Below are 24353 nucleotides of genomic sequence, written 5' to 3' on the forward strand. Positions count from 1 at the left end.
TAGCAAATTTCAGACGGGCCTGGACATGTACTGGCTTAAGCAGGGGGACACGTCTGGCACTGCAGGATTTGAGTCCCTGGTGGCGTAGTGTGTTACTGATGGTAGGCTTTGTTACTTTGGTCCCAGCTCTCTGCAGGTCATTCACTAGGTCCCCCCGTGTGGTTCTGGGATTTTTGCTCACCGTTCTTGTGATCATTTTGACCCCACAGGGTGAGATCTTGTGTGGAGCCCCAGATCGTGGGAGATTAACAGTGGTCTTGTGTCTTCCATTTCCTAATAATTGCTCCCACAGTTGATTTCTTCAAACCAAGCTGCTTACCTATTGCAGATTCAGTCTTCCCAGCCTGGTGCAGGTCTACAATTTTGTTTCTGGTGTCCTTTGACAGCTCTTTGGTCTTGGCCATAGTGGAGTTTGGAGTGTGACTGTTTGAGGTTGTAGACAGGTGTCTTTTATACTGATAACAAGTTCAAACAGGTGCCATTAATACAGGTAACGAGTGGAGGACAGAGGAGCCTCTTAAAGAAGTTGTTACAGGTCTGTGAGAGCCAGAAATCTTGCTTGTTTGTAGGTGACCAAATGCTTATTTTCCACCATAATTTGCAAATAAATTAATTAAAAATCCTACAATGTGATTTTCCGAATGTTTTTCCCTCATTTTGTCTGTCATAGTTGAAGTGTACCTATGATGAAAATTACAGGCCTCTCTCATCTTTTTAAGTGGGAGAACTTGCACAATTGGTGGCTGACTAAATACTTTTTTGCCCTACTGTATATATATATATACATACGCACACTACCGTTCAAAAGTTTGGGGTCACTTAGAAATGTCCTTGTTTTTGAAAGAAAAGCTATTTTTTTGTCCATTAAAATAACATCAAATTTATCAGAAATTGTGTAGACATTGTTAATGTGGTAAATGACTATTGCAGCTGGAAATTGCTGTTTTTTAATGGAATATCTACATAGGCGTACAGAGGCCCATTATCAGCAACCATCACTCCTGTGTTTCAATGGCACGTTGTGTTAGCTAATCCAAGTTTATCATTTTAAAAGGCTAATTGATCATCAGAAAACCCTTTTGCAATTGTTAGTACAGCTGAAAACTTATTCTGATTAAAGAAACAATAAAACTGGCCTTCTTTAGACTAGTTGAGTATCTGAAGCATCAGCATTTGTGGGTTGAATTACAGGCACAAAATGGCCAGAAACAAAGACCTTTCTTCTGAAACTCATCACTCTATTCTTGTTCTTAGAAATGAAGGATATTCCATGCAAGAAATTACTGAGAAATCGGCAAGAAACTGAAGACCTCGTACAAAGCTGTGTACTACTCCCTTCACAGAGCAGCGCAAACTGGCTCTAACCAGAATAGAAAGAGGAGTGGGAGGCCCCGGTGCACAACTGAGCAAGAGGACAAGTACATTAGTGTCTAGTTTGAGAAACAGATGCCTCACAAGTCCTCAACTGGCAGTTTCATTAAATAGTACCCGCAAAACACCAGGGGTACTGTGTGTAGGATGGAGATACACTTCTGCACGTCCTGCCTCCAAAAGCCATTTCATGAATATCAGAAGATTGAAAACAAGTAAATTCCTCAATGTCTCTGCATTTCTCAAACAGCTAAATATATTTTCCCATCATATATTGAATATAATAATCACTTTCACTTCAAAGAGCTCAGACACAGAAATGTAATAGGATTGTTTTATTACAGTTTTCTACTAAATGAACGACATCAAATCTGGAAGCATTACCACCTTAATACCTTCCTAAAAATGGAAAATACAGAAATGACTTGCTTACTACATCTGCCTATCCCATTCTGGTAACTTGAAAGATCAACACTTGGAAAATAAAAAGTTCAGATGGTTCACTAATAAATGGTAAAATCTAGATGCTATCAATCTAGATAATACCTTTAAAAACAAATTCCATCCAAACGTTTCAGTGTTCACCAAAGTCAAACCAGTGACAGTAAATCTGGGTCCATTGTTTCATTTGTTAGCAGAGGCTATATTGACCAGCCATACAGATGGTCCTTGATTCTGTGACACACAAGGGCCAGATATACTCAGTGTCTGCACCTATTACTTTCCACACAACATAAAACATCAAAGAAAAGAAAATCAAAGTTGAAGAAAAAGGAATAATATCTTAAAGGTAAAGTGGATCTAAATACAATCGTATGTCTTTAGCTCGATCGATTCCTCCGTAAAATGACGAGTAGCAAACACTTCAGTAAATCTGTCCCTGAACGTTCCATCTTCTCAATCAGTGTCAGAGGACCCGCTGGAGCTGTCAGACGATGAAGGTTCACCTTTCTTCTTCTGCTTCTTCTTGTGACGTTCCTTCTTTTCTTTCTTTTCCTTTTTGCCTTTTTTCTTGTGGCTTTTGTGTTTCTTTCTCTTCTTGCTCTCCTCTTCGTCACTCGATGAATAAGACCTACAGGAGATTGTGCCATCCACAGTGATTAAACATAACACTACCACCATGCATAATTATTTCTCATACATACCGGAGAGAAACGAATGTGACGTACCTCTTTCTTTCAGACTTTCTGTCTTTACTCTTCCTCCTCTTGTGTTTAACTTTCCTGGTGTCCTCCTGGGGACCTACAGCAATCAGGACAAATGCACAAAGCCATTCAGACAAAAACACTTGAATAAAAGTGAGAGCAACACAGTTGATGGAAGCCAAGGATTGAAAGACAACTAAGCAGGGTCATGTAACTGTGTTATAACATAGTAACACAGCAGAGCCTGTTATAACAGTGACCAGAGCAGTGCTAAGTAGTCTGTTATAAAATAACTATTGTCGGTTGTTCTGTATTGACCTTTTTCTTTGTGACCAAACCTTTATACATTTTTTTATTTTCTAGTTTGGGGGGGGAATGCACAATATACAAACTCATCTAATTGAAATGGTTAGCTCGCATCACAGAGCCAAAAAAGTAACAAATGTAGTAAGTAAAGAGAAAAAAAAGGGGGAATAAAAATATTGCCTCTAACCCCTTCCCCCAATCAACATGTCTCCCTCCAACCACCACCTCCCGCCCGACCCCCACCCAGAAACCATGTTTTCCACCCCCCACAGAAAAATCCTTACCATACCACCCCTTCCCCATGTGCCTAAAAGCAAAGAAAGATGAAAATAGGTGCATATACACTGAGTAGAGAAAACATTAAGAACACCTGCTCTTTCTATGACAGACAGACCAGGTGAATCCAGGTGAAAGCTATGATCCCTTATTGATGTCAATTGTTAAATCCATGTCAAATCACTTTAGATGAAAGGAAGGAGACAGGTTCAAGACTGATTTTTAAGCCTTGAGACATGGATTGTGTATGTGTGCCATACAGAGGGTGAATGGACAAGACAAAAGATTTAAGTGCGGTAGTAGGTGCCAGGCGCACCGGTTTGTGTCAAGAACTGACACACTGCTGGGTTTTTCATTCTCAACAGTTTCCCATTAGTATCAAGAATGGTGCGCCACCCAAAGGACATCCGGCCAACATGACACAACTGTGGGCAGCATTTGAGTCAACATTTCAAACTTTACAGTTGGCACTATGCATTCAGGCAGGTAGCGTTCTCCTGGCATCCACCAAACCTAGATTTGTCCGTCGGACTGCCAGATGGTGAAGCGTGATTCATCACTCCAGAGTCCAATGGTGGTGTGCTTTACACCACTCCAGCCGACGCTTGGCAGTGCGCATGGAGATCTTAGGCTTTTGTGCGCAAATACTCGGCCATGGAAACCCATTTCATGAAGCTCCCGACAAACAAATATTTTGGAACTCGGTAGTGACTATTGCAACGAAGGACAGACGATTTTTATGAGTACGCGCTTCAGCACTCGGCAGTTCTGTTCTGTGAGCTTGTGTGGCCTACCACTTCGCAGCTGAGCCGTTGTTGCTCCTAGACGTTTCCACTTCACAATGATAGCACTTACAGTTGACCAGGGCAGCTCTATGGACAGTGACACATTGAAAGTCACTGAGCCATTCTACTGCCAATGTTTGTCTATGGAGATTGCATGGCGGTGTGCTTGAAATACAGAATCCACTCATTTGAAGCGGTGCCCACATACTTTGTACACTGCTCAAAAAAATAAACACTTAAACAACACAATGTAACTCCAAGTCAATCACACTTCTGTGAAATCAAACTGCCCACTTAGGAAGCAACACTTGATTGACAATAAATTTCACATGCTGTTGTGCAAATGGAATAGACAACAGGTGGAAATTATAGGCAATTAGCAAGACACCCCCAATAAAGAAGTGGTTCTGCAGGTGATAACCACAGACCACTTCTCAGTTCCTATGCTTCCTAGCTGATGTTTTGGTCACTTTTGAATGCTGGCGGTGCTTTCACTCTAGTGGTAGCATGAGACGGAGTCTACAACCCACACAAGTGGCTCAGGTAGTGCAGCTCATCCAGGATGGCACATCAATGCGAGCTGTGGCAAGAAGTGGCAAGAAGGTTTGCTGTGTCTGTGTCTGTCCAGAGCATGGAGGCGCTACCAGGAGACAGGCCAGTACATCAGGAGACGTGGAGGAGGCCGTAGGAGGGCAACAACCCAGCAGCAGGACCGCTACCTCCGCCTTTGTGCAAGGAGGAGCAGGAGGAGCACTGCCAGAGCCCTGCAAAATGACCTCCAGCAGGCCACAAATGTGCATGTGTCTGCTCAAATGGTCAGAAACAGACTCCTTGAGGGTGGTATGAGGGCCCGACGTCCACAGGTGGGGGTTGTGCTTACAGCCCAACACCGTGCAGGACATTTGGCATTTGCCAGAGAACACCAAGATTGGCAAATTCGCCACTGGCGCCCTGTGCTCTTCACAGATGAAAGCAGGTGCACACTGAGCACGTGACAGACGTGACAGTCTGGAGACGCCGTGGAGAACGTTCTGCTGCCTGCAACATCCTCCAGCATGACCGGTTTGGCGGTGGGTCAGTCATGGTGTGGGGTGGCATTTCTTTGGGGGGCCGCACAGCCCTCCATGTGCTCGACAGAGGTAGCCTGACTGCCATTAGGTACAGAGTTGAGATCCTCAGACCCCTTGTGAGACCATATGCTGGTTGCGGTTGGCCCTGGGTTCCTCCTAATGCAAGACAATACTAGACCTCATGTGGCTGGAGTGTGTCAGCAGTTCCTGCAAGAGGAAGGCATTGATACTATGGACTGGCCAGCCCATTCCCCAGACCTGAATCCAATTGAGCACATCTGGGACATCATGTCTCGCTCCATCCACCAACGCCACGTTGCACCACAGACTGTCCAGGAGTTGGCGGATGCTTTAGTCCAGGTCTGGGAGGAGATCCCTCAGGAGACCATCCGCCACCTCATCAGGAGCATGCCCAGGCGTTTAGGGAGGTCATACAGGCCACACACACTACTGAGCCTCATTTTGACTTGTTTTAAGGACATTACATCAAAGTTGGACCAGCCTGTAGTGTGGTTTTCCACTTTAATTTTGAGTGTGACTCCAAATCCAGACCTCCATGGGTTGATAAATTTGATTTCCATTGATAACTTGTGTGATTTTGTTGTCAGCACATTCAACTATGTAAAGAAAAAAGTATTTAATAAGAATATTTCATTCATTCAGATCAAGGATGTGTTACTTTAGTGTTCCCTTTATTTTTTTGAGCAGTGTATATATAGTCTATCAGTGAAGAGCACCTCTTCCAGGGCAATAGGATACACTGTATTTCTCTCCATACTCAGCCAGGGGCCGGAAGAATCACATCTAAACCAATTTAGTGCCTGGAAATACAATTTAAAGTTTGGTACGGATATTCCTCCAACGTCTTTCCCTCTTTGTAAGATTGATCATTTTATCCGGGATCACTTACCTTGCCATACACATTTCGAAACCGCACTATGGATTTTTTCACAATAGCCAGTAGTGGGAGACAAGGAAAGCACTGAACTCCAGAAATTATGGAGTTATATATTCATTTTGACAATAAGAGTAGGCAACAACACATCTACAACACTGATCCTCAACACGGGGTCCCTCAGGGGTGCGTGGTTAGTCCCCTTTTGTACTCTCTGTTCACCCACAACTGGGTGGCCAAGCACGACTCCAACACCATCATTAAGTTTGCTGACGACACAACAGTAGTAGGCTTGATCACAACAACGATGAGACAGCCTATAGGGAGGAGGTCAGAGACCTGGCAGTGTGGTGCCAGGACAACAACCTCTCCCTCAACGTGAGCAAGACAAAAGGAGTTGATCATGGACTACGGGAAAGGAGGGCCGAACACGCCTCCATTCACATCGACGGAGCTGTAGTGGAGCGGGTCGAGATCTAAGTTCCTTGCTGTCCACGTCATCTACAAACTATCATGGTCCAAACACACCAAGATAGTCATGAAGAGGGCACAACAACACCTTTTCTAGGACCTATATACTAGGTGGTGTCAGAGGAAGGCCCCAAAAATTGTCAGACTCCAGCCACCCATGTCATAGACTGTTCTCTCTGCTACCACACGGCAAGCGGTACCGGCGCGCCAAGTCTAGGTCCAAAAGGTTCCCTAACAGCTTCTACCCCCAAGCCATAAAACTGATGAACCATTAATCAAATGGCCACCCAGACTATTTACATTGACACCCCTCCCCCCCGTTGTTTTGTACATTGCTGCTACTCACTGTTTATTATCCATGCATAGTCACTTTACCCTTACCTACATATACAAATGAACTCGACTAACCTGCACATTGACCCCCTGTATATAGCATCGTTATTGTTATTTTGTGTTACTTTTCATTTAATGTTTTACTTTAGTTTCTTTAGTAAATACTTTTGAACTGCGTTGTGGGATACGGGCATGTAAGTAAGCATTTCACTGTAAGGTCTACTACACCTGTTGTATTCGGCGCATGTGACAAATACAATTTGATTTGAGATATTCTGCGGGTTAAAGAAACAAGGATGTTAGTCCATCTACTGATGTCGGAATGAATTGATTTGAGCTTTCTGTTAAAGTTTCTGGCAATGGTTTAATCTAAGGAAGGAAATGTATCTAAAACCAAATATTTAAAATGGGAAACGATAGTGATGTCATAAGTAGAGATGGCGTCCTCCATCGGGGTCTTGAGAGGCAGTAGGGCAGATTTGGTTAGATGTATTTTACTTGAGATGTAGCTGAATTTCTTTATGTTCTTCAAAGTGTTTGGGAGGGATTTGAAATACAGTGTCGAGATAAAGTCGGCTCAAAATGAGATGACGTGATCCGTAGAATTTAGAGATAGTGGTGTAATTTCTTTAGATTGTCAAATTGCCTGGGCCAGGGGCTCCATAGACAAAAATAGCAGAGGTGAGATGGGATCACGTTGCCTGCAACTTCTAGTTATACTGAATAGAACAAAGCACGTATTGCTTGTTATTACTATGGCTGTGGGATTGTCATTTAGTATTTTAGTCATATTAATGAAATTTGAGCCAAGTCACAAAGATATGACCATTCTAGTCTATCAAAATCTTCTTCTGCATCGAGAGATAGAACAGCCCAAGGAGCTTTGGTTTTATGATGAAGCATGTGAGATATGTAATACACAACAGATGTTATCTTCAGATAATATTTGGGTAAGTAGCAAGACAAGACGACAGAATTTTGGAAAAAAGTTTAATATCTATGTTTAGCAAATGAAAATGGCGTCCTTACCTTATATATATATATATATAAAAGGGAAATTAGTGCTGTTCTAACATCCCTTCCAAATGAATCTTTGTAAACGACTGTGTTAATCATTTCAAGCAACAGTGGACCTAATTGGTTCCAACATTTTTAATAGAGTACCAGGAATACCAGCCCAACCAGGTGATGTGCCTTTATTGATGTTATCTAATGCCCTTTTAAGTTCATGAAAAGAGATTTGGGCTTCCAGCAAGCCTGGCTTCCTCAACTGAGAGACGAGGAGTTCTTAGATCCTTTAAATGGGAATCAATCTGGCTTGGTGTGGATTTACAAATCAGACGTGTACAATTCTTTATAGCAAAGGGAGATTCTTTAGTTGATTAATTTGGCTTCGGGTATAGTAATTCACCTGATTCAGATTCAATTGTTGCAATATCCAGTAATTGATCATTGCTGCAAAACTTGTTAGCCAGTAGATGACTGGGTCAATTACCATGGATGAAATGGTTGAGTCGATGGATGGCAAATTCAGATACAAATGTAGTTGTATTGTTTTTAATAACGCCTTTGATGGCGTCCCATAAAATGTGAGGATCCTCGACTTAATTTTTGTTAATAATTACAAATTCATTCAATTCAGTTTGAAATTGTTCACCGAAAATTTGGATTTTGTAGTTAGGAAATATTAAAGCGCCATCTTGTGGCTCTTGTAGGAGAATCTGGAATGTGTATCTGGCAGTAGTAAGCATGACGATCAGATATGCTCAAATGTCGAATTTCTATTTTCTTGAATAAAGAAAATAAAAGCGTAGGCACGTCATAGTACTAAATCGATTTGGGAGAATGTTTTGTGCCTGTTTGAATAGAAAGTGTACTCTTTTGCTTTAGGGTTATGAGCTCGCCAGGCATCAATGAGGTAGTAATCAGAGAGTACATGATGAAGAGCCTTGGTTGCTTATGGATTGTAGTTGGTCTCATTAGATTTGTTCCATATGTCCAGAATGGCATTCATGTCTGTACCAGTAACCAGTTGGAATTCAGTTAATTCTAACAACATGCTGAGCAGAGATTCCAAAATGTAAAAGAGGTTTAGACCTTTTGAGTCTTTTCCTTCCCGACCCAGCTTGTCATGAGGCAGATCCTCCTGCTCGTCCTCTGTACTCTCTTCACTGCTTGTACTGCTTACATCTAGGACAATGTCTTTCCGGGGGTCCACACGCACAAAGTTACGGCACTCGAACGTCAGGTGGCCCGCTGATAAAATGACCAGAGTAAGTACAAAAGTGAGTGAAGAAGGGAAGTACTTTAGAATGAAAGTATCTAGCACAGAATGATTATGGCATACTCAGGGGTCAGGGGACAACAAGAAACATTCTGGAATTGTATTCACAAGGCTTGAATATGTAGAATTAGACTAGAGACATAATATAAGCAATAAAGATGACTTACGGTAACCACATTTCTTGCACCCAGCTCTGATGTTGTCCTTATTGGGACCTGCAAATTAATTGACAAATGTAATCATTGTGAAATGGGACAATTTCTGCTTTGTTGAAGTCTCGCAAAAACGTAGGCCGGTATATTCTGATTCCTTCTTATACTGAACATAAATATAAACGCATTATGCAAAAAAATGTATAAGACTTTACTGAGTTACAGTTCATATAAGGAAATCAGTCAATTGACAAAAAAATGTATTAAGCACTAATCTTTGGATTTCACATGACTCTGTTGGTCATAGATACCTTAAAAAAAAAGGTTAGGGGCGTGGATCAGAAAACCAGTCAGTATCTGGTCTGACCACCATTGTCCTCATGCAGCGCAACACATCTCCTTCGTATAGTGTTGATTGTGTCCTGTGGAATGGTGTCCCACTCTTCATGGCTGTGCGACGTTTCTGGATATTGGCGGGAACTGAAACGCTCTGTCGTACACGTCAATCCAGAGCATCCCAAACAAGCTCAATGGGTGACATGTCTGAGTATGCAGGCCTGGAACTGGGACATTTTCAGCTTCCAGGAATTGTGTACATATCCGTGCATCATATCCTGGCCGTGCATTATCATGCTGAAACATGAAGTGATGGCGGTGGATGAATGACACGACAATGGGCCTCAGGATCTCATCAAAGTATCTCTGTGCATTCAAATTGCCATCGATAAAATGCAAATTGTGTTGTTTTTCCATAGCTTATGCCTGCCCATACCATAACCTCACCATGGAGCACTCTGTTCACAACGTTGATATTAGCAAAACGCTCGCCCACACAATGCCATTCACAGGGTCTGTGGTTGTGAGGCTGGTTGGACAGACTACAAAGTTCTCTAAAACGGTGTCTTATGGTAGAGAAATTAACTATTTCCCCTGGCAACAGCTTTAGTGGGCATTCCTGCAGTCAGCATGCCAACTGCGAGCTCCCTCTAAACTTGAGGCATTGTGTGACAAAACTGCCCATTTTAGAGTGCCCTTTTATTGTTCCCAAAGGTGCACCTGTGTAATGATCATACTGTTCAATCTGCTTATTTATTATACCACACCCGTCAGATTGATGGTTGACCTTGGCAAAGGAGAAATGCTCACTAACAGGGATGTAAACAAATTTGTGCACACAATGAGAGAAATAAGCTTTTTGTACGTACAAAACATTTCTGGGATATTTTATATCAGCTCATGGAAAACAGGACCAACACTTTACATGTTGCGTTTATATTTGTGTTCAGTGTATATGATTCACATTGAGATAACATAACACAGCTGTTATCAGACGAATGGAGAGACTAAAATGCCATACACAGATTATTATCAAAATAACATTAGCTAGCTATTTAAAACATTGAACACAATCATACTAGCCAATCGGATCATAGTTGCTAGGCTAGCTAACTAGCAGTCCATAAGTTCTGCCAAAAGGCGACTAAAAGATAGTGATAGCTAGCTACCTCCAATTACCATTAAAATATTAATACCGAGGAGTCTTATGTTAGGGCAAACATACCTGGTGCAGCCATTATCACACTTTATTGCAAAAAACCAACAACCTTGTTGCGTTGATAAATTTCGAACCACTTCCCTGTGGGTCCTCTACAAAACAGGTCCGATAGGAAATATAAAATGGTTAGTGGTTAGTACCATTTTTGGTTAAAACATTATTTAAAAAAAAAAATGTTTAAACACATTTGGAGCTGATTTGACTGACTGCTTGAGAAATAATTCGCACATACTAATATTTCTGACTCTGTTATTTTTTCAGAAAACTTTCATAATTAGAGTTTTCTCGAGATAAATTCGTCAGCCTCCCTTTAGCTAGCTAGCTACTGTTTTGTATAACGTTTTAGGGGGGCGGGGAGGGGGTTGATCGCAATGTAACACACGGACCAAACCACACAGTTTAGGGGTGTATATGAAAATGATAATCCATCAATGTTTTAACAGATGTTTATTTACGATATATTTCCATACACATATTTAATACGTTCATTGATATTTGACATATTACCCTTTAAACAAATATTAGGGAAGCTGCTTCCACGCATCGACTTGGTAAATGCCGCTCACACCCCATTGCCTCGAGGTAAACAACACATTCATGGTTTAACAACATGGCGGTTCAGTGAGTTGTGCTGGAGACACGTTTAGACATTAATCTCTAATTTGCAGTCTTTGCCAAATACTTATTGCTGCATTTTCGGAAAAATATATATTTTTATACTGCTGAAAAGATAGATAACAGATTTTCGGTGTCGAGTTGTCCGTTAACGTCAACAACAAAATGAGCAACATTTACATTCAAGAGCCTCCAACAAACGGAAAGGTGAGCGCTAGCTTGTTTGCCAAGGCTCCTGTAATTAGTTTCTCTGAAGATCACAGTCTGCACGAAGTACAGTAAGCTGGCTAGCTAACGTTCTGCCAAGCAGACGTGTGGCCTTGGTATAAAGTGATATGCTTCTACCTTCTCAGGTTCTGATCAAGACCTCAGCTGGTGACATCGATATTGAGCTGTGGTCCAAAGAGGCACCCAAGGCCGCCAGAAACTTTGTCCAGTTATGCATGGAAGGTAAGGACTGGGTGCCTGATTTATATCTACTAGCAGGTTAAAATGCATGTTCACTCAACAGTACTGATGTACTTATAATGTATACTCAATCTTGGTTAACCCAGAACCCGGAATTCTGTCCGATTTTGTTTAGTCTGTCCTCAAGAGATTAGTATACTCACCATTGCACACCAGCTTATTGTAAATGTGTACTGTTCTCTTCCACAGGCTACTATGATGGAACACCATTCCATAGAGTGGTGCCAGAGTTCATTGTCCAAGGAGGAGATCCCACAGGATCCGGGACGGGGGGAGAGTCCATCTATGGACGCCCATTCAAGGTTAACTTTCACTGTCTCCATCACCTTATTAACTCACATCATGGTCACCCCCCCAAAAATTATAGGCTAGACATAAACTCAACTTTTCTACATGGAACCTTTGTCAACTCACCCATTACTATGGTTTCAGACTTCCACTAACAATGTGACAGTGGGGCTGATTCTGGTTTTGCTGTTGGCTCTGTCCCCCGTTCCCAGGATGAGTTCCACTCCAGACTGCGTTTCAACAGACGTGGTCTGGTTGCCATGGCCAACGCAGGGCCCCATGACAACGGCAGCCAGTTCTTCTTCACCCTGGGTCGGGCAGATGAGCTCAACAACAAACACACCATCTTTGGAAAGGTAAAATGCCAAAAGAAGGTCAATGCATCTTTATGTTTGGAAAGCTTTTAGTATGCAGCATTTGTCCTGTAAGTTCATCTTCCTTTCCCCAATGCAGGTGACGGGTGATACAGTGTACAACATGCTCAGGTTATCCGAAGTGGAATGTGATCAGGAGGAAAGACCTTTAAATCCACACAAGATACGAACCACTGAGGTATGTATGTCTTGATATGGGTTTACATCACACCCTAATATTTTATCACTTTGACCATTCATTTGTTTTACATGTGTACCAATTTTGTCAGACTCTTGTTACTTTACGTTTTTTCAAATGTCTCTCTGCAGGTGTTACATTCTCCCTTTGATGACATCATTCCACGTGAAAGAAAAAAATCCAAAAAGGATGAAGACAAAAAAGAGGGAAAGAAATCTCAGTCCAAAGCAACAAAGTAAGTGTTTAATTGACTATTATACACACTCTCTGCTCCTCACTCTCAATCTGTTGCTGACTCGGAAGCGTGGTACTGCAGTTATGAACAGTCGGACTCTGGACCTATTTTGTCAGGAACTTCAGTCTGTTGTCATTTGGAGAGGAAGCTGAGGAGGAAGAGGAAATGGTAACTCAAGTCAGCCAGGTAATTAGAACATGAGCGGTCTTGTTATTCTGCGCCTTAAATCAAACTCGCCATCCGTGTCAATCAGATACATTACACACATTGTTTCTTTTCATCCAGACACTGAAGGGGAAAAGCAAAAGCAGTCATGACCTGCTGAAGGATGATCCGCTGCTGAGCTCTGTCCCAGCGGTCAACAAGTAAACACTAAGATACCGTAGAGACACCATGCTCTGCTGCCTCAACTTATCTTGTTTGGAGAGTGAATGAATGAATATATTATTCATGTTTTTCTGAATCTATTTGTCTTGTGTTTGAAGGAAAAAAGCCAGAGGTGGGGCTGGAGAAGCAGCAGAGGTATGCTCTTATACCTTCATGGGGTCTGTTCAATCAACACACCATGCACCACGTTTATAATGCACTCCGTTCCGCTTGTTGGGGAACACCTTTTCTCTTGAGCGTTCTTCATGCCTTCTCTCCTCTCTCTCGTATTCAGGGTGAGGATGATGAGGCTGCGGAGGGGGATGCGAATGGTGACGAAGAGGAGTATGACTCTGACGAGAGGCAGGAAATGAGGGAGAGGATCTCTAAGAAGCTGAAGAAGATGAAGGAGGATGATAAGAAGAGTACCGATCCCAGCGAGGAGGACAGAGGAAAGAGGGCCAACCGCAGGTAGATTACACTAAAATGACATGCCATCCATTCCATATGGCCATTTATGCACCTTTTTAATTGGGGATTGTTGTTTAATCTAATAGCGGTGTTATCGTTTACGTTAATCGTTCGTCAGTGTTCTGAGTTTAGGCCCCTTTTTGTCTTTACCACAACATCTTTGATTAGAAACCTGACTTGGTGCCCAGCAGGTGGCGGTACCGTATAAGAGAAAGTTATGTCAAATCAGTGATACAGTAGTTGTAATTCTTTAGACTGGCCATGGGGAGGCATTGTAGCACTGCATGGACAAGGGAGCTCAGTCTGTCTATGCACTGGATATACTACTGCTTTAAAAGCCCCAACTCAATGTCCAGCTAGGTGACATATTGGTTCAGTTCACAAGGAAATCTGTGATAAAAGAGACAGAGCTTTTCGTTCAATCTGTTTTCGAAGGTATCTTGTGATAACTGAGATGATGCAGTATGACTGAACATACTAAAGGACCTCGTCGTAGAGACAAAGCACTGTGATTCAGCTGCTTTGATGTAATGGCCATCATTAATCCTATGGACTGGCTATATCATAGGCTACATACCAACACTGATAACTCAACAATGACTCCTTACTCCTCGCTCACTACTGTACCTAAGTACAGTCTTGACAAGATAATTACAATGGCAAACACCATCTCTGATTAAACACTGATTGTTGTAAAAATACATTTTAATGGCAATTACTTTTGGTGACCATGAATGAATGAATCAGAGGGTCGGAGGCACTTATGCTGGGTGATTCCTCATGACAATATAACAAAAAATATCATGATTCTTAAGATTTTCAAGAAATGTAATCCATAGAAGAGTCCTTTGGAGGAAGGATTGTTGACATATATTTTACATTTGTATCTTTATAGCATAATTGTGGAAAAATGTATTAAAGTTGGTACATTTGGCCTTGCATAGGCCGCCTTTTAAAGCTGCAATATGTAACATAGAAATGTGTGTTATAGATCTGCCCTTCTCATTGAAAGCAAGTCTAAGAAGCGGTGAATCTGTTCTGTGTGCTATCTCTATGCTTCCCGTTCTTAAGTTAAGTTTTTGCGTCTTTTACTTACGGTTTTGAACACCAGCTGAAAGTACAATATTTTTGTTATGGAAATGATATTTCACAGCTTTTTAGATGGTACAGTGAATGATTATCTACATGCTTGTTTCGTCACAACTAAAATTAAGCGAACTGTTAGAATTTTTGCAACCAGGAAATGGCATAGTGATTTCTGCAAAATGCATCTCTTAAGATTCCATAATGTTTTCGTCTGCAGGTGCTACAAAGCAAACATTGGTGTCATATGAAGCTTTACCTCTTGCTCTGTAATATGCGTAGTATTTTCATTTCAATAACAATTTTCTTACATTAATTAATATTGAGAAATATTCACATTAATATTTAACATGAGCAATTTAGTATGCCATTAGATTTAAAGAGAAAAAAGCTATACATTGTTGAACATAAGACTCTATTGGCATATTGAAGTTCCAGTGAGGGATCTCTGCTAGTTTTAAAGATGTGGCCCATTTTTATACAGAGAAATTGGCATAGTAGACAATGTAACCAATCACAGCCCTCCTTCTTACTTGTATCATAGCACATCCTGTATCACCAGTAGAGGATGATCATTTTGACATTCACGCTGTTAATGCTTAACATATTGGATCGTAACTCTAAAAGTAGAAGAGATCCCACTGTGGAATGTTGATCTGCCCGTAGAGTATATTATGTTCAACAATGTTTATCATTTTGTTTTTTGCCAAATCTAAGATTTGGTGTTTTTGATTCAAGTTTTTTTTTTCAATATTCATAAATGCATGTAGGAAAATTGTTATTGAAGTCTAATTGCTACTCATATTACGGTAAAGCTTCATATGACACCAATGTTTGCTTTGTAGCACCTACAGATGAAACATCATGGAATGTTTATAGAGGCCTGGGTAAGGCCAACATGTCACAAATGTTCCAAATGTGGTCACAAAACTTCAATTCATTCTTTCTCAATTAGGCTTTAAGATACACATGCCAAATATGTCAACATTCCTTCCTCTAAAGGACCATTCTACGAATTACATTTTGTGAAAATCCCCCAAATCATGGTCTTTCTTTGTTGTTGTTCTAGTCTCATGAGGAATCACCATGCTAGGGTGTTGATGAGGACTAGTGACACCCTCTCAGCCAAGCAGAACCCCCTCGCTGCTAACACACACTCACCTCGGGCCACTGGCCCCACATCAATGAACTCAGCCTGTCCACTGCAGCCAGGACCCGCTAGGTGGAAGAGAAATGCTGTCACCCGCACCACATGCCTTACTCCGCTGTAGTAGAGGCAAACATCAGTCTGCCAACACTGTGTGAGAGCGAGCAAGCAAACAGGACTGAAAGAGAGTCAGACAGACAGATCGAGCCGGGCAGAGAAAACGGCTGTGACAGTTTTTGTAACCTCAAGGTTGTTGTCCAAAATCAGTTACGGGTGGAGGAAACATAGTGTTTTTAAAAGCATGTGACATGTTTGTCTCAATGCCACTGCTGATTACCACACAGCACCAGCCTTATCATAAACTGTTATGTAGCAGTGTGTTGTGTTACCTCTCAATTACCCAATGGGATAAGGACTCGGCACCGGCCCAGCCAGGCAGCTGTGTGTGTGCGCTCATGCGTGTGTGCATGTGACTGACAGGTAGGCCGATGCAGACCGACTGTAGTATATTAAACACAAGCGTAGATTGTTTGGCTGTAGGCCTGTACCCCAGCACCGTGGTTTGTGTTGGCACAGAGTCAAAGGGAAGGCTGGTAGGTAGAGCACAGTGTTGGGCCGGGACAAAGGGGGCATTGTTGAAGAATCTCTCCTCCTCTGTCTCTCTCTCTCTTTCTTTCCCCCTTTCTCTCTGAGATATTGTTTCAGACCACAAGAGTGTATTTTTATTGTTTGGCCCGCTGAGTAATTCCTTTATGCTCAACTGCAGGGGATAAAACTGAAGGATGGTCGTGGGTGCTATCCAGCAGGTCTCAGGTGGAGACGTTAAAAGTCAAGTCTGAGACGACCGCGAAAATTAGGAATCTCACGGAAAAATATTTTTCAGATCTACACAAAACTTCTTTACCATATTGCCAGGCAATTGTTTCCCGTAGGGGCCAAGCGACCAGACAACATTCCATTTTCCTCAGCATCAAGTGACGTAATCAGTCTGAGGTGTTTTCACGAGAGATCTCAAATCATAATGTATATTTACTATGACAGGATGGGAATTGAAGAGGGAACTGTAATTTGGTCCCGTCCATTAAAGGAGAGGGTAATAAAACCTGGAAATCTCTCTAGAAATACTCGGACTGTTTGGTTGGGTGCAGACAGTTTTTACAACACCGGTATATACTTACCACATCATTATCCGTTATTGTATATCGACCCCATGATACAGCTATATATAGCTATTTATCAATCCCTCTCACCTCCACAGCATTCACCAGAGAGGGATCTGAGCTCAACACCTCGTCACCATTCCTATTGATTAAATCCGGTCTCTATATGAAGTGCCTGGGGCCTCTTTGCGGGAGTTCATAAAAAATAAGAATATATAAATATATATATATATATATATATATATTGAAGTGAGTCCCAAAAGCAGTGCATGTGGTAGCCGACTAGCCGCCACTTTTGTTAAACCCGACGGGGCATGACTGGGGAAGCAAAACGCTTCCATATGGCTCTGGGACACAGCCTTCGTTGACTGGCTCTGCCAACAAGACCCCGGCTCTCTTGCGCTCTCTCTTTCTCTTCTCTTTCTCTCAGGCGTGCACTCTCTCTGCCTTTCTCTCTCTCTCCATTTACACCGAGACTACCAAAAATTAGGAACACCTTCCTAATATTGAATTGCACCCCCCCCCACCCTTCCATTTTGTCCTCAGAATAGCCTCATTTCGTCAGGGTATGGACTCTACAAGGTGTCGATAGCATTCCACAGGAACTGTTGGGCGGGAAAAACCCAGCAGCGTTGTTGCAGTTCTTGACACGAACCGGTGTGCTTGGCACTTACTCAAAGGCACTTAAATCTTTTGTCTTGCCCATACACCCTCTGAATGGCACATATACACAGTCTATGTTTTAAAAAGGCTTAAAAATCCTTATTTAACAAGTCTCCTCCCCTTCATCTGTACTGATTTAAATTGGATTTAACAAGTGACATCTATAAGGAATCATAGCTTTCACCTGGATTCAGCTTTTCAGTCTGTCATGGAGTGAGCAGATGCCCTTAATCTTTTGTATACTTCGTGTATATCTCTCTTATCTATCTCTCCCTGTCTTTCCCCTCTTCTCATTGCCTGGTCGTTCTTGAGAGATTAGCCCTGAATTCAACCCCAAATCAGGAAGAAACAACTCCTGTCAGGCCCAACGTTTAACCATGACCAGTCTTTTTCCAATCTTAATCATGTTTTAACTGAGAAATATCTTTGTTTGGGCCTTTTAAGGTCTAGGCCTGTGAGCCAGTCCAGGGGTGTGTGTGTGTGAAGAAAAGTCTATAATGACTGTTGATCTTTAACAGATTGAGATGTGGCCTTTTCCTGACTGACTAGGTGACTGACGACCTGGTCACCAAGACGACCCAGCACCTCTCCCGAAGGAGGGTTGGCCAGACCGTTGTTGTTTCACTAGACGGTCCTTCAGCAGACAATGGAACTCGCAATTAACTGGGACAACAGACACCAATTATCTAAGCCCAAGTGGCCTTACCCTGGACACCGAACGTGCACACACACAAAAGTGACACGGTGTGGCTAATTGGCTGCACCTGTTTGTTGTGATTGGTCATAACCCAGGGGGTCTCTCAGAGAAAGGTAATGGGAATCAGGAAGCACTGGACTCTCTAGTGGAGAACCGCTGTAGACAATCCAGTTCCTGGCAGCAGGGTCCTGTGTGTTTTGGAACTGACAGGTCTACACATCTCTGCTGGCCCGACCTTGCATGTCTATCCAGCACGGAGCACTCTCTGTCTTCGTCTTTCTCTCGCTCTCTTTCTCTTGCTTTCTCTGTCTTTCGTTCTCTGTCTCTCTGTTCCCTCTTTCTCCATCTGTCTGTCTCTCTCTCGGGAAACAGATCTGTGTGTTTAGGACTCTTTATGTGTTTGATGGGCTGGATGGAATGAAGAACCTGTGGGGAATTTAGCCTACTTGGTAGGAGAGGGATAGACACATTGCTTCTCTCCTTCTCTGCACAGTCATGCAGATTCTTGTCTGTGCTGCTGCTGGTGCTGTGGTCAGATTCCTCCTCACCGTCCTGCTTGGCTTTGAACCAAGCCGAAGCTCGAATCCACTATGTGGTGCTTGCCTACGGAGCAGCAAGGGGAACTGCCCCTCCCTACCTTCAGTCTATGCTCAAACCCTACACCCCATCCCGAGCACTCCGTTCTGCCACCTCTTGCCTCTTGGCCGTCCAACCCCTACAGGGGGGTCAGCTTCCGCTCAGGCCAGTCAAAGCTTTTCTCTGTCCTGGCACCCCAGTGGCGGAAAGGGCTTTCCCCTGACACCAGGACAGCAGAGTCCCTGCCCGTGTTAAGGACGTGTCCGAAGCCTTAACTCTTCAAAGAATATATATTTTAAATAAGACATCATATGTACTTTATTATGATATGTGGTTGTCCCACCTAGCTATCTGAAGATGAATGCACTAAATGTCAGTCGCCCTGGACAAGAGTGTCTGCTGGACAAGAGTGTCTGCTGGACAAGAGTGTCTGCTGGACAAGAGTGTCTGCTGGACAAGAGTGTCTGCTGGACAAGAGTGTCTGCTGGACAAGAGTGTCTGCTGGATGACTCAAATGTAAAGGTTTAGATGTTGTTGTCATCCCACTGTCTGTCATCCCAATCTCTCTGGTATACCAGAGGCCTGGTTTAGACTGCTGCGCTGAGGGATTGGGATCCCTCCCGTTGTCTGTCTCTGTCTGTCTTCTGTGCTGTGGGTTCCTCTCTGGCGCTGGCGGGGTTCGAGAGAGAGAAAGAGAGAGAGAGAGTGACTGACTGACTGGGCCGTAGCCAGTCACTTTGTGTGCTTTCTTTATGAAAAGTAAATCATCCACAGCACCCTGGGTTTCGCTTATTTGAATTGTCTGAATGAGCGACAATCGCTGGCAGCCCCTGAGAGGCCGAAAGCCGCCTGGCCCAGCAGAGAGGAATGACGAAGACCTGTTCCTACTTCAATCTGCTCAGAAAAGAGGAGAGGGAGGACATTTAATGTAGATAGGCTGGTCCTAGACATGCATCTCTCGCTCTCTCTCCTCTCTTCTCTGTCTCTCTCTCTTTCCCCTCCTTCTACTCCTTAGTGTTGTGGGATGACAGTCCCACTCCTTCCCTGCTGGCAGGTGGGTAGGTGCTGCTGAATGGCTGGCATTGTGCTCCGGTTGGGAAGGAGGGATGAAGGAGGTGGAGTGGAGGAGGGGATGGATGTCTCTTGACCCCCCCATGCCCCCCCAGCTGATAGATCTGAAGGAGGGAGGGAGTCAGAGAGAGAGGGCACACTCTGGCATCTCGTCAAAGCCTGGTCTCATTAACACGCTATGTGTGTGCGTGTGTGAGAGAGAGAGGCTGGGATGGTCCTGCTAACAGAAGGCCACTGTATTCACTACTGTGTTATTTTTCATCTGGCTAAATGAATACCCATGGAGACCTCCCCTTGAGCTGGTTGAAACTAGTGTTCACCTTGTGGTGTTTCTGCTATTTTTAACTGTACCGCTCTGCTCTGGCTCATTCTCATTTATTAGCAGTTCTGTTTTGGAGGCCGTTTGTGACAGCTTGCCACTTCTTGAAATCTGATTTTGTGTATTTACTCCGACTATATGCACTTTTATATATAGCCTCTATGCAGGCAACAGGGCCGTAGCCAGGGTCTGAGTTTCAGTGAGGTCCGATGGGAGCCTCACATTGGTAACGTTATCACGTTGGTTGCTGTATCTTCAGCCACCTCAGTCCATCTACAAACACATAGCCTATTAGCTATACGATTAGCAGCTTCACATTAACTCAGCACTTTGATTGATTAAAAACTATAATTTTAATACGTACAGAGAGATCTGTGAGGGGGTTAATAAAATACTTTTCCTGCTAATGTCGATGTCCGTGCCCCAGTGGAAATCTAATTAGCATAATAAAATAAATCCCCGTTAAAATATTTGTTTTGCTTTGCATGCGTCTCAGTCCACCGCATCCGTCTAGGTCTCACTTCCGTATCTGCGGTGGAAGGTGACAGAGCGAGAGCGGCGTTTCAGACCATGAGACATCCCGAAAATCGGTTCTTCTCACAAAATCATCTGTAGTGTCCGAACGGTTTGACCTGCACACTATTATGACTATGGAAAGATGAGATTCTCACGAAGACGATGGTGTTCTCCGTTCTTCTCTACGACCCCCACAAAGCGTCTTGGGACTTGTCTGAAGTCTGTACAGCCGATCTGCCAACTTCTGTCTGTTAGCGTCCCAACAGTTTGGGCTACACACTAATATGACCCCTCTGTAGGCCTCACAAGACTCCTCTGAAGGTCCCCCGGTACCAATGGGAAAAAAATGAATGGGAGTATAATGTATACAGTATGGAAACTGTTTAGTGTCAAAAATAAGGGGTTAAATACATGTAAAATCGCTCAGATATAGGACAGACACTTTACAGTAAACTTCTTTTTGGATTTTTTTTGGGGGGGAGGCGGGCTATCTGTTGTTCCATGTAGTGAATCTGTTATTCAATGCATTTGAATGGGCTAATAGCAGTAAAGCCAAAAATACATTTTCATCAAATCATTTTTTCAATACAGAAGGTATACTTCAAGGGGTGTTAATTCAAAATCAAGGAGCAAAATTCAAACAATTTCATATGGTTTAGTAGAACCCTCCCCCGCTTAAGACAGGGCTTAGTCTCTTATTTAACAAAAGGTAAACAAATACGTTTGCTTTGCATAACTTTTTTGTTGTTGTTGCAGTTTAACTAAGTTCCTGCATTTCTACACGTTTTGTCATGGATTGCGGAGTCATTTTTGCTATTTTAAAAGCTGATTTACTGCACATTCTCCCATGACTTAGGGCATGTTAATATGATATCTGAGGGAGCGTGACAAACAAAAAACAATGGGGGCCCCTTGGAGGTTAGGGCCCCTGGGCACGTGCCTTGACTGCCCGGTCGGTAATTCGGCCATGATTACAAGTTTAGATAGCTGGCTAGACTAATTTAACAATCTAAACATCTTAACTGACATGGCTAATTGAGTGACTGTCAGTGAATGACAAATAGCAGGGGGCTCCTCATATGTAGCCACGGCCCTGATAAAAGTTACCGCCAAAATAAAGCAAGCACCGACATAGTGTCTCGATCTCTATTGGAGGGATGTGACACCATTCTTCTGTGAGAAATTCCATCATTTGGTGGTTTGTTGATGGTGGTGAAAAATGCTGTCTCAGGCACCGCCCCATAAGTGTTAAACTAGGTTGAGATCTGGTGACTGAGACACACAGGCAGCTCATTTCTGATTTCCCCCCACAATTTGGTCACATCAGATGTTTTTCATGTCAAATCTTTTTCAGAGCTGATCTGATTGGTCAAAAGACCATTAGTGATAAAAAGATCAGAATTGGACTGCCTGTGTAAACACACACACACCAGTTAGCCAGTAACCCAAAGGTTGCTGGATCGAATCCCAGAGCTGACAAGGTAAAAATATTTTGTTCTGCCCCTGAGCAAGGCAGTTAACTGCTCCCTGGGGCACCGATGAGGTGGATGCCGATGAGGGGTTGAGTTAAATAAGGAAGACTCGTTCAGTTTAACGCATTCAGTTGTACAAACTGACTTGGTGTCCCCCTTTACCTTACCCTTTAAACCCCCTATGCTCCTTTGAGACCTCTGAGATCTCTTCTTCTAGCTGCGTGGAAGCACCTGCTTTCAATGTACTTTGTGTTTACACAAGTGTCTCCTTTATTTTGGCAGTTGCGTTTATGAGGCTATAGTATAGGCTCAGAAGTTTTACATTTTATTTCTACTTCTCATAAAAGAATATAGAATTAATTTCATGTTTTATTACACTCACATAGCAGTCAATAGAAACTGAATTCCATGAGCGTTTGAAGAAAAGAAGTCTCCAAGCGATCTTAACTCAAAGTGACTCATTAATTAAATGACAGCAGTGCGGGTGACCTCTTTCACCGATCCGTTCTTGACTTAGGTACTGTCAGTTGGTTTTGTCACCTCGGTTCAGTCAGGGGAACGTTAAGGAGGCTGACAGCGAATTCGGTGCCTAGCTGTGTCCTTCTTCCATGAAGCCGTGGTCGGACAGGGTCAGTAGTGCCTCTTTGTAACTGGAGTATCCTCCGGGCACTTTTGTCTTAGGACTCTCAATGCAGGCGGCTGTCAAATCAACCAGTCTTGTCAAAAAATAGTGACTTCATCCATACTAAGGCCTGATTCCATTTAGTCGTTTGGCCGTTTGTTTGGTTGATAGGCTGCTGGTCGCCCAAGATTTCTTTAGTCGAGCAGTAGCAAAGAAAATATGTATTTTCATGGTGTACAAGACACCTGTCTGATTCGCGCCTCTCTGAGTGAACTAAATCATTGTGGAGGTCATGGGGATGACACAGGCCATCACTGTAAGACATGTGCACATTAAATTGTGTATGGTTATTAGAGGTCGACCCATTATGATTTTTCACGCCGATACCGATTTATTGGAGGATCAAAAAAGCCGATACTGATTAATCGGAATATATATATATATATATCACACACACAGTGGAGCAAAAAAGTATTTAGTCAGCCACCAATTGTGCAAGTTCTCCCACTTAAAAAGATGAGAGGCCTGTAATTTTCATCATAGGTACACTTCAACTATGACAGACAAAATGAGGGGAAAAAATCCAGAAAATCACATTGTAGGACTTTTAATGAATTTATTTGCAAACTATGGTGGAAAATAAGTATTGGGCCAGTAACAAAAGTTTATCTCAATACTTTGTTATATACCCTTTGTTGGCAATGACAGAGGTCAAACGTTTTCTGTAAGTCTTCACAAGGTTTTCACACACTGTTGCTGGTATTTTGGCCCATTCCTCCATGCAGATCTCCTCTAGAGCAGTGATGTTTTGGGGCTGTTCCTGGGCAACACGGACTTTCAACTCCCTCCAAAGATTTTCTATGGGGTTGAGATCTGGAGACTGGCTAGGCCACTCCAGAACCTTGAAATGCTTCTTACAAAGCCACTCCTTCGTTGCCCGGGTGGTGTGTTTGGAATCATTGTCATCCAAATGCTGTCTAGCAAACTTCAGACGGACCTGGACATGTACTGGTTAAGCAGGGGGACACGTCTGGCACTGCAGGATTTGAGTCCCTGGCGGCGTAGTGTGTTACTGATGGTAGGCTTTGTTACTTTGGTCCCAGCTCTCTGCAGGTCATTCACTAGGTCCCCCCGTGTGGTTCTGGGATTTTTGCTCACCGTTCTTGTGATCATTTTGACCCCACAGGGTGAGATCTTGTGTGGAGCCCCAGATCGAGGGAGATTATCAGTGGTCTTGTGTCTTCCATTTCCTAATAATTGCTCCCACAGTTGATTTCTTCAAACCAAGCTGCTTACCTATTGCAGATTCAGTCTTCCCAGCCTGGTGCAGGTCTACAATTTTGTTTCTGGTGTCCTTTGACAGCTCTTTGGTCTTGGCCATAGTGGAGT

The 24353-nt window shown here is 43.0% G+C and overlaps 2 protein-coding genes across 2 annotated transcripts in view; one reads left to right on the forward strand and one right to left on the reverse strand.

The window, feature by feature from the left end:
* Positions 1-1691: 1691 nt before the first annotated feature.
* srek1ip1 (SREK1-interacting protein 1) lies at positions 1692-10956 on the reverse strand. The gene is made up of 5 exons (XM_024373205.2): positions 10650-10956; positions 9104-9151; positions 8750-8908; positions 2541-2613; positions 1692-2443 (listed from the first exon to the last, which is right to left on the reverse strand). The coding sequence occupies exons 1-5, from the start codon at positions 10660-10662 to the stop codon at positions 2269-2271; spliced, it is 468 nt and encodes a 155-aa protein (XP_024228973.1). The 5' UTR covers positions 10663-10956; the 3' UTR covers positions 1692-2268.
* Positions 10957-11214: 258 nt separating this feature from the next.
* Positions 11215-24353, forward strand: part of cwc27 (CWC27 spliceosome associated cyclophilin) — a 49865-nt gene continuing 36726 nt past the window's right edge. Inside the window, exons 1-10 of the mRNA XM_024373204.2 lie at positions 11215-11465; positions 11612-11708; positions 11916-12028; positions 12227-12370; positions 12468-12566; positions 12698-12801; positions 12918-12987; positions 13087-13166; positions 13287-13323; positions 13463-13638. Coding sequence (XP_024228972.1) covers positions 11424-11465; positions 11612-11708; positions 11916-12028; positions 12227-12370; positions 12468-12566; positions 12698-12801; positions 12918-12987; positions 13087-13166; positions 13287-13323; positions 13463-13638 — 962 coding nt within the window. The 5' untranslated portion in view covers positions 11215-11423. The remainder of the gene's footprint in view (positions 11466-11611; positions 11709-11915; positions 12029-12226; positions 12371-12467; positions 12567-12697; positions 12802-12917; positions 12988-13086; positions 13167-13286; positions 13324-13462; positions 13639-24353) is intronic.

The sequence above is a fragment of the Oncorhynchus tshawytscha genome, linkage group LG20 (genome assembly GCF_018296145.1).
Source record: "Oncorhynchus tshawytscha isolate Ot180627B linkage group LG20, Otsh_v2.0, whole genome shotgun sequence".
Taxonomy (NCBI): Eukaryota; Metazoa; Chordata; class Actinopteri; order Salmoniformes; family Salmonidae; genus Oncorhynchus; species Oncorhynchus tshawytscha.

Bases quoted from the DNA above. Each gene is read 5' to 3' on its own strand.
- srek1ip1 (XM_024373205.2), bottom strand. The intron at 8,909-9,103 runs GTAAGTCATCTT...TCATTTTATCAG, and splicing joins GTGCAAGAAATGTGGTTACC to CGGGCCACCTGACGTTCGAG. The intron at 2,614-8,749 runs GTCTAAACCTCT...TGATTGCTGTAG, and splicing joins GGAAGGAAAAGACTCAAAAG to GTCCCCAGGAGGACACCAGG.